Source organism: Pinus tabuliformis, chromosome 9 (genome assembly GCF_031772625.1).
Source record: "Pinus tabuliformis cultivar Carrire ecotype Pingquan chromosome 9, CPIR1, whole genome shotgun sequence".
Classification (NCBI taxonomy): domain Eukaryota; kingdom Viridiplantae; phylum Streptophyta; class Pinopsida; order Pinales; family Pinaceae; genus Pinus; species Pinus tabuliformis.
In genome coordinates, this window is record NC_142307.1 from 10,100,457 (window position 1) to 10,120,044 (window position 19,588).

At 40.6% G+C, this 19,588-nt stretch overlaps 1 protein-coding gene across 1 annotated transcript; it reads left to right on the forward strand.

The window, feature by feature from the left end:
- The first annotated feature begins 8,798 nt into the window (after positions 1-8,798).
- On the forward strand, positions 8,799-13,324 carry LOC149146864 (CBL-interacting serine/threonine-protein kinase 26-like). Its single transcript, XM_089438404.1, has 15 exons — positions 8,799-9,225; positions 9,580-9,642; positions 9,741-9,812; positions 9,909-10,016; positions 10,121-10,201; positions 10,285-10,338; positions 10,506-10,631; positions 10,717-10,806; positions 10,993-11,112; positions 11,777-11,878; positions 12,009-12,125; positions 12,284-12,349; positions 12,460-12,534; positions 12,642-12,801; positions 12,953-13,324. Exons 1-14 carry the CDS (start codon positions 9,064-9,066, stop codon positions 12,723-12,725), a joined length of 1,320 nt encoding a protein of 439 aa, XP_089294530.1. The 5' UTR covers positions 8,799-9,063; the 3' UTR covers positions 12,726-12,801; positions 12,953-13,324.
- The last annotated feature ends 6,264 nt before the right edge of the window (positions 13,325-19,588 follow it).

Consider the following 19,588-nt stretch of genomic DNA (forward strand, 5'->3'; position numbering starts at 1 on the left):
GATATTTTTGTGCAATAATCCCTCAGGTCCAAAAAGATTAAAATCTAGAGGAGGGATAGCTCTTCCGGTTCTTTTAACGAGCTGGAAGGCCAAAACTCGGCAAACTTTTCATTTTTTACGAGTCGGTGAAAAGAGCTCAAAGAAGACTCGTCTTTTGAGGAACGAGTGATTAACAGGGATAGCAGCAGATTCCAGGTACAGGTTGGAATTTTCCAATCACGGCAGTATTACAAGGATGGCTAGGTGAGATCACTCTTCGCAGCTGTTCCTCAAAATAGGTAAACAATCAAGTGGATGTGAATGATCGGCCAAATGAAAAGTGGAGGTGACGGTGCACAAACACGACCAAGGCTTTTATGGCTGATGAATTTACGGTCTCAAATGGTTATTTACCGGTTCATTTTTTCTGAATGAGCTTGAACTCTGGGGGAAAGCCTGCTCACAAGCTTAATTTATTTTTTAACGAGCATGAATTTCCGCGTTAAAACTGCTCGGATCTTGCGTTTATTTTTTAATGAGCATGAACTTTGCCAAAACTGCTCGTTTTTACCAGTCATAAAGTAGGAAGGTCTCATGGGAGATCGCTATTTTTTAAAGAGCTTCATCTCCCTACGTATTGCTCTATATCCTCTCTTTGTGCAAGCCGGGTATCGGCTCATCTACGGGTTAGCGGGGTTAGTCCTACCTAAAACTAAAAAGCCGCCCGAGCTTGCATTCCAAGAGGTTTGCATGCCCCCAGGTATAAAGTATAATTTCAAGGTTGCCCCTCCTCTCTCCCACTTCTGCTTTTCTTTGGGTGTTCACAGCTACTTGTCGTCTCGTCAGTCCTAATGTTAACGATACTTGTCTTCTCGTTATTTTTAACGGGTCTTACGCGGTACTTGTCTTCTCGTCAGCCCAATTTTTAATTGATCTTTGCGAGATCGCAAGAGAACAGCTACTTGCGACAAGAGAGCAGCTACTTGCGACAAGAGAAGAACACTTCTCAATAGACAAAACATTGGTGGGTTTGAGGGAGGCTTACCTCTTTCAGGTTACCCAAAGATTGGTTTTATTTGCTGGTGCAAATGAAACTCTTTCTTCGGCGATGTCTATCATTAGGTTACACAAAGATGGTTACAATTTGTTGCAGGAATTGAATCCCTTTTCTTTGGAGGCTGCCCCTACTTATCCTCCAAAACATTTGTTTTAATGGGTGAGGCTTGCCTTTTATCCAAAGATGGTTACTACTTGCTGTCGCAAATGGATCCCCTTCTTTGGCAGAGCCCACTTTTCTAGACAAAGGTGAATGACGACGCTCCGCCACACACTTAACTTTAACAAAAGAATCTTTTTCCAGAACAACCCCATTCCTAACTGCCCCTTCTTCCGCATGAGAGCTCTTACCGGCTCTTCTGTTTTACGAAGAAGAAGGAGGGGATGGGGTACGGACTAGTCATATTCTCCCACGGAAATTCTACTTTACACCCAAGGTTTTTCTGCCTCCAGAGTAGACCAGGATGCATGCCCCCTGGGTTCCGGCCTTCCTCTCCTGAATTACTCGCACTCATCAGGAAGAAGAACCGGAGGTAGAGACCTTTCTTGATCAAATAGACCATTCAGGATAGGTATGTGACTACTTACGATGCGTGATCCCGGAAGTGAAAGTTGGTCTACGAGCTTGACCATTCTTCCTTCGTATGGAAAACACATTATTCGAAAGAGTGAGGAGACTATTGCTTCCATGCAATATATGTAGTCTCGTCCAAGGAGTAGGTTATAATCCAAGGGTCCTTGGACGACCATAAAGTTCATCTTGACGGCCTTCTCTTTCAAGGTAATAGGCACATTAGGTAGAATCCCTAATGGTCGACTGGTTCCTTTGTCAAAACCCGAGAGATTTCTTGTCTCAGGCAAAAGCGCCGGGCAACCCAGTGCTTTCCAAGCAATAGAGGACAGGATACTCACAGATGCCCCTTCATCAATGATAGTTCCGGCCATCACCATTTTGTATATTTGGACTATAATTCTAAATGGTATACTGGCTGGTAACCGGGGTCTGCCTAGTTGGTTCCAATCAAAGGACACAACTAGGTCGCTTGGTGGTGGGACCGAATATACGGCCGGATATGACCCTGACGATGCTCCTTCCTACGATAAAGGAGTGGGCACATTGCCCTGATGTTCATCAGAATCGGTGTTGATGAAGAGAATCTGGACGGTGTCATCCTTACTCTCTTCGGTGAGGGTGTCAACTGAAGATGAATCCTCAGTGACTATGGTATTTGAAGATGAAACTTCTGAAGGGAGAACCAGGTCAACTGCCGTTTCGACCTTTGGACTTTCGTCCGGTCCGGATTCAGTAGGTTCACTTTCAGTGACTGACACTTCAGCTGGCCCTATGAGCGGGGCAGCTGTATTTTCAACCAACGAAGGACTTGGCGCGAGTTTTTGATATCCAGGAGGAAGTAGCAACGGTGCCATGGGTTGATCTTCCAAAACTCTCTTTGCTTCGTCTAAAAAGGGACAACGGCGAAGGGTGTGATTACCTTCACACAGTTCGCAGGGGAATCTCATTCCCCTTCGTCGTCTGCGACCTTCACTTTCGTTGGTCGACGGTAAGCATTCAACCTGGTTGTCAGAGGTTGACGCTCCCGAATCATGCAAACGAGGAGACCAGTCCCTTAGTATCCGGGGAATACTGGGACAGTCACGGTGGAGGTGGTCTCCTCTACATATGACACATGGCGATTTGGGCCCGGTCCGTGCTGTGTGTGGGTTTTTGTTAGATACCTTTTGCTTGCCCCCAGGCACCTTTGGCTCCTTCTGCTTCTTTTCTTTCTTCTTCTTTTCCTTCTTCTTTTCTATGGGAGCCGCGCTTTTGGCGGCTTGACCTTTCGAAGAAGAAGGATCGGAGGAAGGCTCATAAGAAGTGGAAGGCTGGAGGGTAGCTCTAGACTGGTCTAACTGTTGACTCGACTGTTCAGGAACCGTGGTGGTCTGAACTACAGCGGTTGAGAATAGCCAAACTGGCAGGCCAATTGTCAACCCTGGAAGAGACAGTGTGGCCATGTGGGGCGCACCAACTTCTCCCCAAGAGGAGAAAGGGCTAGGGGTCCCATCATGTGGAATCCCTTTGCTGGTGTGTTCCATGTTCTCAACCTTAAGATCAACGTAGGAATCAGGGGTAATTATGTTCCGTTTAAGATGAATTTTATATGACGACGCTTTAGACACAACTTGCTTTTCACTTTTTAAGAGTCGAGAAAAAGCTAAAGATGACTCTAGTCTCCTTCGATGTATTAACGAGCCCGAAGTGACAAATGCTCGGATGGACTTTTTCAGTTATAGAGTTTGAAAAAGGCCAAAAGAAACTACTCTGGAGTTCTAGGCAAGGGTGTGCCAAACCTTTCGCGAAACCACAGAATACGTTTTACGGTACGAGTGGTCGATCTTCGTGAATGCTGTGTTCACTGCATCGCGATCAGTAGGGCGGCCGACACGGCTTCCTATGGATAAAGGCTTTGTTCCTATAGGGGTACCCCAATATACGCGACGGTATGCGGGGGCACAAGTCCGTATTAGTGCTATCGTCCCTCAGGAGGAATCACCCACCTTCGTAGAGATCAACAGTCACTATGTTTAACGACGCCGGTTCACGTCTCTACCTAGACCTCTACTGTGTTTCGTTATGTTTCAAAGCGTTGTTAGATAAATTCAGTTCTTTTTAGGTTGATCTTGCTTAGCAGTTTGCCTTTATGGATCACCACGTGATGTATGAGACAACTCCTAAATGCAGTCTAAGAATGATAAGCAAGCTTTTTCTCAATTCTTTCAACTTATGAAAACCTTAACTACTGAAGGAAAAGAAAGACATCATCTTTTTCAAACAGATCATAGAGCACACACTGATGCACTTTTCCTAAATCGACATGCAAACTGTCAAAATGCACATGCACAATGCAAGTATTTCTTTTCTTCTTTCTTAATGTTGGTGTTATGACAAAAAGAAAGTTGTTGTATAATTTCGAATTCGATTTCAAGCGTAAGCAAACAAGTTTTGTCCAATAATCAAAAGAACACCTTAAGATTCACTCGTTTCAACACAAGAAATACTGAAATTCGAACCATATAACGAAAGTAAATGCTCAAGCAGCTATGAACAACAATAAACTAGCTCTTAGAATCACAACGACACTTTCTCACAGGTCTAGATCCAAGAGGTCATAACAAGACTAGTTCGCTTTCGCTATGGGAAATAGTGAATGACAGCAAGAAATACAATAAGAACAATCACGGTTTCTTCATACAACTGAGGCGGAATGAAGGCAAAGAGAAGTGGTTTCAGCTGGGTATACAGGTTGACAACAGGCTGCAAAAACAATACTGAAAACTGGGCAACAGACAGTGGAGAATCCCAGCTGCACAAGGCAAGACTGGATCAGCGCAGGTGCTGCACTGTCAATCTGAGATGCAGCGCAGGTAGCCCCTTCGGGACCTGCGTTGCAGTGCAGGTAGCCTTTGTTGCAGCTGCACTGATGAGACAACTCTCGTCTCTCTCAGATTCCGGCTCACAGTTTGCTAAAAAATGAACGGTTTTTGGCCAAATCAGTTGCTATCAGTCAAGTATACACTAGAGGATGATTAAAGGAAGATGAACACTATCACAAAGAGCTAAAAAGAGTCCTTGTGGATCAGCTCTTCAAATCATAAACATGCCCAGCACTGGGCTAGAGTAGCTGCCCCTCTACTTTGCATTCGAAGGACTCGAATGCAGTTCGATTCGGTACTCTTTTGTTTAAGAAATGAATAGCAAGAAACACAAGCTACCAACAAGACACGCTCCCCAGCAGAGTCGCCAGTCTGTTGTGGGGGAAATTATCCAGCTCGGAATGACCCTAACCCACTCTAAGGGTGACAGTTCCTTAGCAACAACTGAAAGCAAAGCTATCTAAAGTTCCTTCTTTATGACATGCAAGAGATAGAAGGAAGAGATCCACTTACCGATGTCTTGCGCAAATGGTCGATCCAATCTCCTCTATTCGCCGCTTGCTCCCAGCTCCAAGTCTTTTCACGGGCCCAGCTACACAAGATCCTGCAAACAAGACAAAGAAAGGAAACTACAAGAGGCATGCATTCATAACTGATTCAGGATTAGCATAAATCAAATACGCAAGTAAGACAATACATCATTGAAACACATGCGAATAGAAGAACCTCAAATGCTTTATTAATATATGGAAGTAAGGTTCAGGCGGTGATACAACCATGAGAGGTCCAATCCAGCATCACCTTCCCGACGGAGAGAAATCTCTTCTTCACCTCCCTCAAGCAATCACCCAATGCTCACAACTGTAAACCAACAGCAATTCTTTGCACAAAATTCCGGCCTCTAGATCCCATGGGATGAGATCCTTATATAGAGTTTTGGAGTGAAGATAAGTCAGCTTGATGTGTGACTTGTTGTCCTCTTCAACTCCAGTTGTTCTTCAGTTCTTCACTTGGAGTTTCTGTCTTCCACTTGGAGTTTTAGAAGCTCTTAACTCATCATTAGGCGAATCTTATGATCAAGTGTCTCTTTGGAAGCTTCCTGGGCACTGGCACATTGAGAAAAAGATTCCTCCACATGTCCAAGTACGCCCAACGCAGGTAGCCTTTGTTGCACCTGCTATGCAGCGCAGCTAGCCCTTGTTGCACTTGCTATGCAGCGCAGGTAGCCTTTGGAGCAGCTGCTTTGATCCAAAATTGACCTGTTTTTGAGTGTTTTTCAGTGGAGAACTGATTTGCAGTGCTGTGGTTTGCTGACCTTGTTCCTCTAAGGGTAAGAACAACATGTTTAGGGACTTTGGATCCCTTAGATTATTGACATTTCATGCTCTATGCTGTAAGGCACAAAAATGTCTATAACAACATCTAGTCTGTATAGGTTCCCCACGCGCACTCTTGTTGCAACTGTTTCCATCTGGCTATCCTTAAGGACACAGTTAGTCTTAAAGAATTGAACTTGCATGTCCTGATCAGTAATCATTGAGACATAGACCAAATTTTTCTTAATTCCTGGAACATACAATACATTTTTAAGGTGTCTAATGTCTCCGCTAGGTAATTTTACAGGAATGTCACCATGTCCTTTGATCTCATGTCCACTATCATCTCCTAAATAGATTTTCGACCCACATGAAGTTTCTTCAAGAAATTCAAACTAGTCCTTCTTACCAGTCATATGTGAGGATGCGCCAGAGTCAACATACCATATGTTGTCCTCATCTTCCTTTGAAGCTGAAAGAGCACAATCGACTATAAATAGTTGAAGTTCGTGGCTATGATCCTCCTCTTCCTTAACGAAGTAACCCTTATGTTTTCTCTGTTTGTTTCTTCCTTCGTCTGCCTACCTCTTATAACAATCTCTAATCTCATATCCAGGTTTTCCATAGTAAAATCATTTCTTGATGGGAAAATTATTAGCAGACATACCTTTAAATGGTCTCTTCTGAAATGTGTTGGCTCCTTTCTGCTGCTGCTGCTGCGGTTGCTGATGGTGCTTCCCTTTAAAATGTCTCCTTTTTGCCATGAGAGCAAGGTCATTTCTCTGAGATTTCAAATTTTGTCGTCGCTCTTCTTCTTGTATCAGAATCCCTGTCAGCTCTTCAAATGAAGGGGCTTTCTCCCTTGTTGACAGCCTTGTGATAAATCTCTGGTAATCATCAATCATTTCATTCAACATGATCGTGACCAGATCTGAATGAGAAAATTTCTCTCCGATATCTCCCATTTTGTCTTTCAGGTCTTTGACTCTAGCAATGAATCCAGCAGTGGATTCATTCTCCTCCATATTCAATGCAAACAGCTTGCCTTTGAGTGACAAGACACGGTTTGAATTCTGCATCTGATATAGGTTTTTAATGGTCGTCCAAATGTCAGCGGTCGATTTACAGTCTCTAATATGTGGGATAACATTGTCCTTGACAGACATCTTCAATATGACCTTTGCTTTTGTCTCCCGTTTATCCCAATCTTGTTCTTATGTGGCTGATCTCGATCTCAGCTCATTTCCTGTCATGATCGACCATGCATTTGCACTTTCAAGTAAAGTCTGCATCTTGAATTTCTAGCTGTTGAAATTTGATCCATCGAGTTTGCCAAACTCGTGGAGATACGATTCTAAACTGTTATTAATATTGACTTATACCAGATCCGAACCTTTGTTTTTCTGAAAAAAAATTTGTACCTTAAATGCGCCACCACCAGGCAAGTCCGGTCTGCTGCCACCGAACAGATCTGGAACTCCAATGCGCCACCACTGGGCAAATCCGATCTGATGCCACCGAACAGATCTAGAACTCCAATACGCCACCACCGAGCAAGTCCGATCTGTTGCCACCGAACAGATCCGGAACTCCAATACGCCACCACCGGGCTACTTCGCTCTGCTGCCACTGATCAGAGCTGAAAATTCAAAGTGCCACCACCGGGCAACTCCGATCTACAAAAATTGCAGATTTTTCAAAGAGAAAGAGGTTGGTGCTCTTCAACAACGAAATACCCGCGCCAGAAATAAAATCTACGCGTCTCACGGAATTAGCGCGATTAATCCTTGATTTTCCGTGTCAATTACTTATCTCTCTCAGAACCGCGCCAAGTGGCGCGTCTGTTCCTTAAAAACCCGCGCCAGATCTTCTTTCCGCTCAAAAATGGCACGACTGTTCACGTCAAAACCGTGCCAACACTTTCTTGCGCTAAGAGATGATCAGTCATTTGAGACCTATGCTCCAGGTGTTACTGCAGTCCACTGATTCTACAAATTCCACCACTACAGTTCTGTAATCAATGATGCATCCTAAAAAAAAATAAGGCTATCCTTACTCTGTGCTCTGATACCAAGATAAAAATCAGATTTGAGTACTGCACCTGGAGACTGCACTCATACAAAGAGAAATCTCTCCGTACACTCTACTCTCCATCAAATGAATGATTACATTATTAAGTACATCACTAGAAATTAGGTAGTTGCAAACAAACTCCTAAACTCTAGGAACAAATCCTAAACTAAAGAGATACGTTACAACTTATGTAACCATTTCTCCATTAATACACAATAATATTAATTATTTTCAACTATATTAAAGACATGTGCCGCAATTAATTTGACACCTGAAAACTTAAAGTCTAAGAGAGAACAAATCACATGATTCGTGTTAATTTTTTATTTCTAATTAATAACTCAACATGTGTGCTCACTCATTCCTTTTCCACCTATATTTCGCAATTGTATAATGTTGACACGTTATAAAGACAAAGATAAGATTCCAAATAGGCTGTCTTGAAACAATATAGAATAAAATATCTTATATCCCAACTTATTAAGAAGACAAAACTTATATTGGTAAGGAATTTTGTAAATCCAAAATATAGCTGTTAAACTTCAAAATATTAGGTGTCTTAGATATTTTTGATGGTGCTGAATCCATTTCCACCATCAAAAACACAATTCAAACACTCTTTCTATAAGATTTTTTGAATTTTTTTTACTTAGATTATGGCCACTTTTAGCAGTCCACGCAATTCCTATGCCTGGGTAAACGACTCCAAAATTATATCCAAAGTATAAAATAAGATTCCAAACAGGTCTTACCTGCAACATTATAAAATAAAATATCCTATATCCCAAAGGATTGAGAAGGAAAAAATTCAAATCCAACTTGTCCACAATAATAAAAGGAAACACATGGGTACCACACCTTCACAACTATTTTGGCTGTTCGGCTTTATCTATCATCAAGGACATTAAGTTCGTGGCCAATATCCATTGGGACTTTAAGGTATTACGCCTATTCAGTGATTTATATAAAGCCTAACACAGGTTACAAGTTGAAGCCTCTCAAATTCGAGTTGCTCCTTCTGCTTATAAACGCAAATTCAACTCGAGCGGCACTGAGATTGGGTTTTCTGATCTGGAATTTCCCAACTCTGCCCAGACTGACAATTCGTGCAGAATATAGATTATTAACCAGCGGGAATTCACCCTTCGGCTTTACAAGCGATCGGCGACTCAGGGGATTTAGCTTGAAAGGCAGAATTGTGAGAATGAAGCTTCATAACCGGATCGGAAAGTATGAGTTAGGACGGATTCTCGGAGAGGGGAATTTCGCCAAAGTTAAGTACGCCATTGATGTGGAAACAAGGAAGAACTATGCCGTCAAAATTTTGGACAAGGACACAGTTTTTCACTACAACATTGTCGACCAGGTAATAATTATGATTTTTTATGCACCTTGGCACAATCGTGGTCATAATAATTATGATTTTCTATCGAGCTTGACACAATCCTGGTCATAAGCCTACCATTTTTGGTCCAATACCCTTTGCAATTCTCCAATTATAGAGGGTATTCTTCATCCAATACCTTCTATAATTCTCCATCCAACATTATTCTTCATCCAATACCCTCTACAATTCTCCACCTACCCTTGCACAATGCTTGTGATAGACCTATCATGCTGAGTAAATCAATATTATCTAGCAAATTCGGATTATTAACCACCGTAGTTATTTTTTTGTGTCCTTTCATGTCTGTAACAAGCCTCATCGTGACTCACGCAGATCAAGCGTGAAATATGCAGTATGAAGCTCATCAAGCATCCGAATGTTGTGAGATTATACGAGGTACGTCGCTGTTTCGGATTGCAACACTTTTATTGACAGAGGCATATTTTGGAAGGAGGTCTGTTTATTTAAATACTACTGGTTTGGCTCTGTGACAGGTTTTGGCGAGTAAGAACAAAATATATATTGTTCTTGAATTTGTCAAGGGAGGTGAATTGATGGACAAAATTGTAAGTATGATCTTCAATGGTGTCTAACTTCCTTACTGTAATTGTTTGCAATTTTTGCTGTAATATGGTTCACAACAATCTTTTTCCTATATGCAGTTGTATAATGACAAGCTGGACGAAAGCGAAGTGAGAAAGTACTTTCAGCAGCTTATTGATGCCGTAGGATATTGTCACAGCAGGGGTGTTTATCACAGAGATTTGAAGGTATATATATGCACTGAAAGCTACAATATAATTGAAGTCCAAAGATTCTTAGCGCTACCCGTTTTATTTGAAATAAACATTAATTATTGAAATTAAATGATCAGCCAGAGAACCTTCTGCTGGATGCAGAAGGAAATGTGAAGATATCTGACTTCGGCCTCAGCGCGCTTCCAGAGCAATTTAGGGTATGTCTCCAATTATATTTGGCAGTAATTTTGATGCAATAACAGGGTATTTGCTTATATCGTTTGTCATAATGACCTTTCAGGCAGACGGGCTGTTGCATACCACTTGTGGGAGCCCCAGTTACGTGGCACCCGAGGTAACAACTTATCCCCGTGTTTGTAGTACTAATATGGAGTTACTCCATTCAAAAAAGAAAAAAACAATACTAACATGGAGTTACTCAGAGTTGCAATTGATCAGAATTAGTACAAGTTTTCGTTGTATGGTGAATTTGATTCAAGGATATGGGTTGAGTTTGTGCAGGTGATTGCTAACAAAGGATACGATGGTGCTACTGCTGATGTTTGGTCTTGTGGGGTCATTCTATTTCTTCTCTTGACTGGCTGCCTGCCCTTCGAAGACGAAAATCTTGTTGTCCTGTATCAGAAGGTAATTAATTAAACGAAATACAAAATCACAATTAGTTTAGAGTATTTTATTAGATTAATAAAATTCCATTCATTGTGTACACTAGATCTGCAAAAGCGAGTTCCAGTGTCCAAAATGGCTATCAGCGGGCGCTCGCAAATTGCTCAAACGAATACTCGATCCCAATCCCAAGACAGTAAGCGAAATTTGATTTCGATTTCAGAAGTATTTTGAAATTTGATGGATAAAAATGAAGTTGATAATTGACATCTCTCCTCTCAATCAAATTGTAAAATATTTCGAAAATCTACGATCCAATATTATTTTCAAAATAATACTCAAACCCTCATTATGATTAACATTTGTGTGGATTGATCTACAGCGCATAACTATAGGAGAAATAATGAAAGATGAGTGGTTTAAGCAAGGCTATTCCCCAGCGAAGGTTGTGGAGGAGGACACTTGCTTAGATGATGTGGCTGTTGCATTTACAATGTCGCAGGTATTCTCGTTTTTATTTTGTAGGGGAGCAACTTTTTCAATAAAGTTTGTTATCTGATCATGCTCACATCTTTCATGTGAAATCTTTACACGCTGGCACGCCATAAAAGATTGGCAGAACAAATTCTAATGGTTTTCCACAACCTTGATTTATTCATTTGCCACGTAGATTGTGTAGATTATTGTATACAAATGGAACACGTCGTCCCATTGATTTTGGCCTGACTTCATGAAAATTATCAACTCTCATCACAATGAAGTGACAGGGTAGATAGCTGTAACCATGTAAACTATTCAACTTGTCACTGCCTTCCACCTTGTCACATTTCAACATGTAGAATGTGACAGATCCCACGTTAACTTCATTATGGAAATCAACAATAATTTTCAAGAGACCATATCTGATCTTTCTCATTAGATCAGATCTGATGGAAAATAGCAAAACTATAATTTTGTCTTTCCCGTGAGGGTTGGTGGCATCTTTTATTCCTTGAGCAATGGGTTGTCTTATTCTATGTGGGGTCTTTTCTTTTAAACAATTGGCTGTCTAAATCTCTGTGGGGTTTTAACTTTTAGTTCAACCATTGGTTTGTCTCAATCTTTCTGGGGTCTTCCTTGCAATGAATTTGAGTGCTGACCATGTAATATTCATGAATAATGGACAGGAACATATGGTGAGGGAGGAAACGGGGCCGGTTCTCATGAACGCTTTTCAGTTAATAGCAATGTCACGGAGCCTGGACCTCTCTGGTTTATTTGAAGAAGAGGTATGCTCTTTTCTGTGTCTACGCGATTACTTTTCATTCACCAAAAAAGCTGCAACTGAACATGCTTGTCATTTAAACTTTAAAATGGAATGTTAGTTTATGGAAAGGTTAATGTGAATGGATTACACAGGATGCCGCCGAAAGGAAGACGAGATTCACATCCATGTTCCCGGCGAAGGAGATTATACACAAAATCCAAGAAACTGCCGAAACCATGGGGTTTCAGGTCAAGAGCAAGAATAGCAAGGTTTACAACTAAACATCTATACGATAGTTTTCAGCTTTTCAGCTAAATTTAATGTGTTGATTTCGAAAATATTTTGATATCATAATTTTTTATTTCATTTATGTTAATCAAATTATAAATTTAAGATTGAGATTAAAAAAATGTAGCTGTTATTACAGCTAAGGTTAATACATGTGGATACCAAATCGAAGGGGAGAAATGGACATCTTTGTGTGACAACGGAGGTGAGTGAGTTTTGGTTGATTGACCCCAAGGTCGTTGGGGAGAAAAATGATTAAATAAATAACCAGAAAAATGCATGATTATGATGCATTGTTGATGTTGTTGGCTTTAGGTGTTCAAGGTCACAGCCTGTTTGCACATGGTAGAGATCAGAAAATCCGCCGGAGACATAACACAGTACAGAGAGGTATTCAATATATCTAGCATTAATGTCTTATATTAAGTTAAAAGCAAGCAATATGTTGATGCTCACGTATTTTGTTATATATATATATATATTGTGGTTATGTACAGTTGTGCAGAAAGTTATCAAGTGATCTTGGCTTCCAACCTGAAGCGTGGAGGGAGAGTGGAATTCCTGGTTGTAAAGTTGTGTAAGAATTAAAGTGTGATGGAGATAAAAAAAGTGGTGTTCGAACTGGATTCCGAGTGAGATTTTCATGGTCAAACACTGGTAATACGTTATTTGGATACAATTTCTTTTTTAAAACAATTATCATGCTTACTTTGATTTGAATAAATTACTTTTCATATATAAACATAATTTATAAAATGATATGTGTGATATGGTAAACATACTCTAATATCTTTCTCTCTGTTTGTAGGAATTAGTTTTTAATATTCTTACTTTTATACTTCTGAGATGGCTTATGAAACGACCTATGATCTTGGGATTGAAAATTTATTACGGTAGTGTGGCACTGGGTGAACTGCACACTGCTCTTCCATATCATCGATAGGAGTGCAAAACGAGCTTCAAGAACCCAACATTGCTGACAAATCCTTGTATTATCCTCGTTAAGTCGTTGAGGTGGGATGTTTGGTTCACAATGATGAGCTTTATGGACTTTATCGTCCAATTTGTAACATTTGTACACGCATGTAACATGTTATCACAATAAATCCACGATTTTAATCTTGATCATTTAAGAGGGCGAAGCAAAAGGAAAACATGGTTGAGCATTTCCTTGGCATAATAAGAGGAAAGCAATGAATCTTAATGTATTGATTAATCTTCATAATGTATGAGGGTGAAGTAAAAGGAATACACGGTTGATAATAAGATAAAAGTGGTGAATCTCAATGTATGGATTAATTTTTATAACGTATTAAGGTGAACTAAAAGAAACACATTGTTATCAATGAATCATATGTGAACTATGGTTAATTAAGATTAAGATTTAATTGGAATTTGAGATGAAACATATGGTTAGTTAATTAATTAATCATAATGTATGGATGTGAACTTATGGTTATTTAAGATCAAGACTTAGTTGGAATTTGAGATGAAGGGAAAATTTTAAGTAATTTTTTTTAACCAAGAAAAAATTTGTCTATATAGTTTTGTTGTAGTGGCTACAACCACCCTCTAAAATTTTGCCTCAGGTTCGTTTTGGATCATCTATACCAACCTTTCATAGCAGCATGGCTTGCATTGTCAAGTACACAAGCTTTAGTGATTTTCTTGCAAAATGACAGTCTATCCATCAAAATTTGTCGCATTCCCTTCACAAGTTGTTTCACCAGACTTGGTCCAGTTGCACACTGAGCAGCTCCCTCAAGAAATTGATTAATTCTAGAGAGGAACTAGTCTTCCCTCTAGAAATTGCGCAATTCTGTCTTGGCAGCCTTATAGGCTCCAGAATTGCACAAATCTATGTCACTATTCACTGGAAAAATTGCGCAATTCCTCTCAGTAGGATTGCTCAGCCCAGAAATTGTGCAATTCTGGGGAGTAGTCAGCTGCTCTGCCCAAAAATTGCGCAATCCCTCTGGACAGCCAGCCCAGCTCCCTCCCAGAAATTAGAATTTTTTTCCTCACAGCTGAGCAGATTGTTGCATGTGCAGCTAAGTTGACTAGTTCCCTCCAGGACCAAGCAAAACTGATTTGCATGCATGGGCTGCTTCTCCCAAGGCAGCATGCAAAGGCATCCCTTGATTCAGGGATTTACTTTTAGCAGTTGGAGGTTTCATGTAATGATCATTTTGGAAACCTCCCACCAAGTGTCATTTTTCCTAGATTTGTGGAATGCGTGTCACATCTTCGATTTGATCAAAACTCATGAACCGGATGCTGCAGGGCTCGTTCCTCACATCGACCTTGCAACTTTGACATCCCACATTGCATCTAGGAGTCGTCGGCACATTCATCTCAACTATTTTGGGGTAAGCCCGCCTTCCATGTCTTGTGTTGCATTTCTGTCACTTTTTGTGTTTCGCTTTGTGTGATTGCTGTCTGCTTTATTTCAGTGAGCGCTTGTTGTCGTTTTAATGCATGTTAGCTTCTAGAAGCACCGTTTCAGTTTTCGTTTGCATCTCACTGTTGTCGCATGCATGACACTATATTGCACGAACGGTAGTCGTTGCGATGACTCGCTTCACACACATGCATGCTTTCCCGTTTTCTGAATCTTGTGCTTGTTGTTTGCATGAATGATCATTCACTCTTGTTTGCACTCATCTCATCATGCATTCACACTTCTCATGTTTTCAGTCGCCTGTCGGCTGAAATGCTCTACCTTGTCTTAGACCGTGCTTTGTCGAGCTAGCACTGCGCATTTCCAGAAGCGAAGGCTCTCCCTTCCCTCTAGAAATTTCACAAGTCTAGCTAGGCACTAACATCTAAGAATGCATTGTGCAATTCTTGGAGGCAATGTCCTGTTGGCCCGAAAAACTGCATAATGCAGTTTGCTGATTGCATGTCACTGCTGACTGAAATTGTGCATTACACAGTTTCAGTCTGTAGAAAATATGTGATAGGTTACCCCGATAATGCAATATAAATCAAAGCAGAATACTATAACTTACTTTTACTATCAATTTTCAGAAGCTTAAAGATTGAGGTAAACAATATAACCAGAAGAAGAAGAATCAATGGCACAATAAACATAAAAATACTTTGGGGAAAGTCTCAGATAAAACCCTGTATTATCATACATGGTGGAAATACATAGAAATTATACAAAGCCTTATCTCTCACAACTAGCCAGCTCTCAGTACAATCCTCACAGATGCTCGCATGCAATCTTGTCTTCTCTCTAACCTTTTGTTTTACCCTCCAAGCTCCTATTTCCTTGTGCTATTCCTTATGGATGATTAGCCTATTACCAAGTGGAAAACCAATCCTTCAAAACTGTGCAATCCTCAAGGATGAATCCTTGACTACATGCGTGAGTTTTCTCCATGATAAAACACATGCAACTGATAGTACATTGTCCTTGAACATTAATCTCAACTTGGTCTTTCTCAAAATAGATATGCATGAGTTTCTGATGAGGGAATCTTCAGTTAACTGGAGTAGCACTAGTTGAGTGTATTATGCATCAACTGACTGTTAACTCACTATTAGTTCCTCAAACAGTTTGGAACTAATTTAACTCGACTTAACTCAGTAAACTGATTTAATTAATTACAACTCAAATATAAATCATTCTTATCTCCTTAATTTAAGGGATAACTCTCGCATAACTTCAAAAAGACTCTAACTTGAATTTCTCCAACTAATTAATTTAAAATAAATAAATAAATAAATTATTTCCAAGTAGCTGTTAAGACTAAATTCGATTTTAATTCACAATTTAATTCAATGAAAAATTAAATTAGAATATTCTTGTTGCCATATTTCAACACTCCCTCTCAACAGGAAAGGGATTATCTGCCACCTCGATCATGTCTCTATGGAACTCGAATTTACACTTTGACAATGCCTTTGTCAAAATGTCGGCATCTTGCCCCTCTATCGAAATATACTACAGCAACATGATCCTCTCAACCTGTGAAAAGCCATGGGCAACAAATCTTACCTTATGCTTCTCCACACTACCATCAACAGCTTGCTTTACCTTGTAAAGCCAACGGAAAATCACAGCTGACTTGTTCTCTAGTCTCGAAACCACATCCCAAACACTGTTACGAACTATGGAGTCATACTCCTCCACCATAGCATCAACCCAAATCAGTTGTTGCACCACTTCCTCAAAGGAATATGGCTCCGTATTAACACATCCCCTAGCAAGGGCCATGTATCCAGTGTACCTCTCAGGTGACATCCTTTGTTTGCGCTGAGAAGATGGTGCTCCCACATTCTCTCTCGCATCCTCCAACAATCTGTTAGCTTCTCTTGTGTGCTTTCGTCCATCTCTGGAAGACTCTGCTTCAGTGGATGTCTCCACTCCTGGAATCTCTGCATGCGACTACTCCGCATCAGTCTAAGGCTCCTCCTCCTTAGGAACCAATAGTTCCTCCACAGCCGATAGCTGGATCTCCCTCTCAAGGGAAACTCACATGGCCTTCTGCTCATTAAACTTGAGATCTCTGTGAACCAGTATCCTTCGACTGGTAGGCAAGTACACCTGATAGTTGTGAGGTGTATCAGTGTACCCCACAAATATCCCCAACTCTGCTGTCATCTCAAGCTTCTTTCGTGCATCCTTTGTCACATGGAAATATACCGATGAGCTAAAGATCCTGAAGTGGCCCACATCTGGTCTCTTACCGGAGAAAGCTTTCTCTGGTGTCTTTATCCCAAGTATGTGATGTGGGCTTCTATTCTGCAAACAGATCGTTGTGTTGCATGCCTCAGCCCACAAGTGAATTCATAGGCCTTGGTCATGCAGCATTGCCTATGCTGCCTCTACAATAGTTTTGTTCTTCCTCTCAGACACCCCATTCTGATGTGGGTTATGAGGTGCCGTCAACTCTCGTTTAATTCCTTCCGCTGTACATAATTCCTTAAACTCTTGAGAGACATATTCTCCATCATTGTCGCTTCTCAAGGCCTTGATCTTCTTCCCTAATTCTTTCTCGACCAAATATTTGAACTCACAAAACTTTGTGAAATTTTGGTCCTTCTTCTGCATGAAATAAATCTAGCATTTACGAGAATATTCATCAATGAAACTCACATAATACCTTTGCTTCGTTGTGGATGCTGTCAAGAATGGTCCACACAAATCAGTATGAACTCGCTCTAAGATAGCCTCTGCTCGACTATCTTGATCATGAAAGGAATATTTGGTGTACTTTCCTAAGGTACAATCTTTGCATGTGTCAACTTGCTCAAGTTTACCTTTGGGAAGTCCTGTAGATATCTATTGCATTATTTTCAAAGCCCCATGTTGCAAATGGCCCAACCGCTTGTGCCACAACTTGCCAATGTCTTGGCTTTGCACCAATTCTACTTCGTACTTAATGCTACACAATCATCTACCTGTAGGTTATAGAGATTCTTCACCCAAATCCCTATCCTCTTGGTCTGACCTATGGCTATGTGTCTTAAGAATTCCTTTGTCCTCCAACATCGCGACCAATACCAAGTTCTTCTTCAGTCTAGGCACATACATCACATCTTTCAAGGTGAGAGGAGCTCCATGCTCCCTCTGAAAAGCAACCATGCCCACTCTTGAAACACTATACCTTCCGTTGTCACCCATCTAGATGTGCATCTTGAGGTATTTCTCCTCCAAGGCACTGAAGAAATTTTTATCACTGGTAATGTGGAATGAGGCTCCACTATCAAGATACTAGACACAACCCATCATCGATGACACCATGCATGCGATGAGGGTAAATTCCATTTCGAGCTAAGAGGCTAATGCCTCATCTTCCAATCCTTCTGAGGATCCCTTCTTGGACTTCTTCGATGGGCAATTAGTTGCATAATGTCCCGTATTATGAAAATTAAAAAATCTTACTTTAGACATGTCACTCTTCATCCCTCCATGAGAAGAATTCGATTTGAAATGGGAAGCCTTCCCCTTCCCTTTCCTTGCCTTAACTGCTAAGGCCAGATTTTCTTCATCATTCTTGGATGAAGAACCATCTCGTGTGCTCCTCTTGATCTCCTCCTGCATAAGATCCTACCACAGTCGTTCCCAATCTGGCAGTTTCTCCCTTCCATTCACAGAGTCCTGGTAGCTATTGCAACTCTTTGGAAGGCCAAGGAGAGCGAGGCTCACCATATCATCAGTGGCAGTAGTTATTCCCACACTGCCAAGCTCATCTCTGCAGGTGGTGAGCTTGTTCAAATATGTGGAAATAGTATCGCCCTTCTCCAGCTTGATTCTTCGAAGCTTATCCTTGAGCGCCAATTTCCTCTGGTCACTACTATTCTGGTAGATGTCCTTCAATGTCTTCCACATTGAAAAAGGAGTATTCTTCCTAGGGAGACTCGAGACAATATGGTCTCGAACTCCCTCAAGGATGATCCGTCTCACCTTCACCACACACTTCTTCCTCTTAGCCAACTCTTGTGCATTAGTTGACGTTGGCTTTGGGATTTCTTGATCAATGAATTCCTTCAAGCCATTGTCTTCTAATACAACCTCCCTTCTATCTTTCCATGCTATGTAATTCGAGCTACCTTCCAAGGCATACTCGAGTCTCAAGCCATAGAACGCCATTGACCAACCTTGAAGTATGATATGAATTTGATTTGCACCTGCAACCCCGAACTTCAAACTTCGAATTCTCTTCTCAGTATATTGTTCACAGCTCCGATACCATGTAGAAAATCTATGATAGGTTAACTCGATAACGCAATATAAATCAAAGCAGAATACTATAACCTACTTCTACTATCAATTTTTAGAAGCTTAAAGATCAAGCTAAACAATATAACCAGAAGAAGAAGAAGAATCAATGGCACAATACACATGAAAATACTTTGGGGAAAGTCTCAGATAAAACCCCACACTATTGTATTATCATAGATGATGTAAATACATAGGAATTATACAAAGCCTTAGCTCTCACAGCTAGCCAGCTCTCAGTACAATCCTCACAGATGCTCACATGAAATCTTGGCTTCTCTCTAGCCTTCCTCTCTACCCTCCAAGCTCCTATTTCCTTGCGTTGTTCCTTATGGATGATTAGCCTATTACCAAGTGGAAAACCAATCCTTCAAAACTGCACAATCCTCAAGGATGAATCCTTGACTGTATGCATGAGTTTTCTCCATGAGAAAACACATGCAACTGATAGTACATTTTCCTTGAACATTAATCTCAACTAGTTCTTTCTCAGAATAGACATGCATGAGTTTCTAATGAGGGAATCTTCAGTTAACTGGAGTAGCACCAGTTGAGTGCATTAATGCATCAACTCACTATTAACTCACTATTAATTCCTCAAACAGTTTTGAACTAATTTAACTCGACTTAACTCAGTAAACTAAGCTAAATAATTACAACTCAAATATAACTCAATCTTATCTCCTTAATTTAAGGGATAACTCTTGCATG

Coding starts and splice junctions, on each gene's coding strand:
- LOC149146864 (XM_089438404.1), top strand. CDS start 9,064: ATGAAGCTTCATAACCGGATCGGAAAGTATGAGTTAGGACGGATTCTC. Junction 10,202..10,284: donor CGCTTCCAGAGCAATTTAGG/GTATGTCTCCAA, acceptor ATGACCTTTCAG/GCAGACGGGCTGTTGCATAC. Junction 12,350..12,459: donor ATCTTTGTGTGACAACGGAG/GTGAGTGAGTTT, acceptor TGTTGGCTTTAG/GTGTTCAAGGTCACAGCCTG.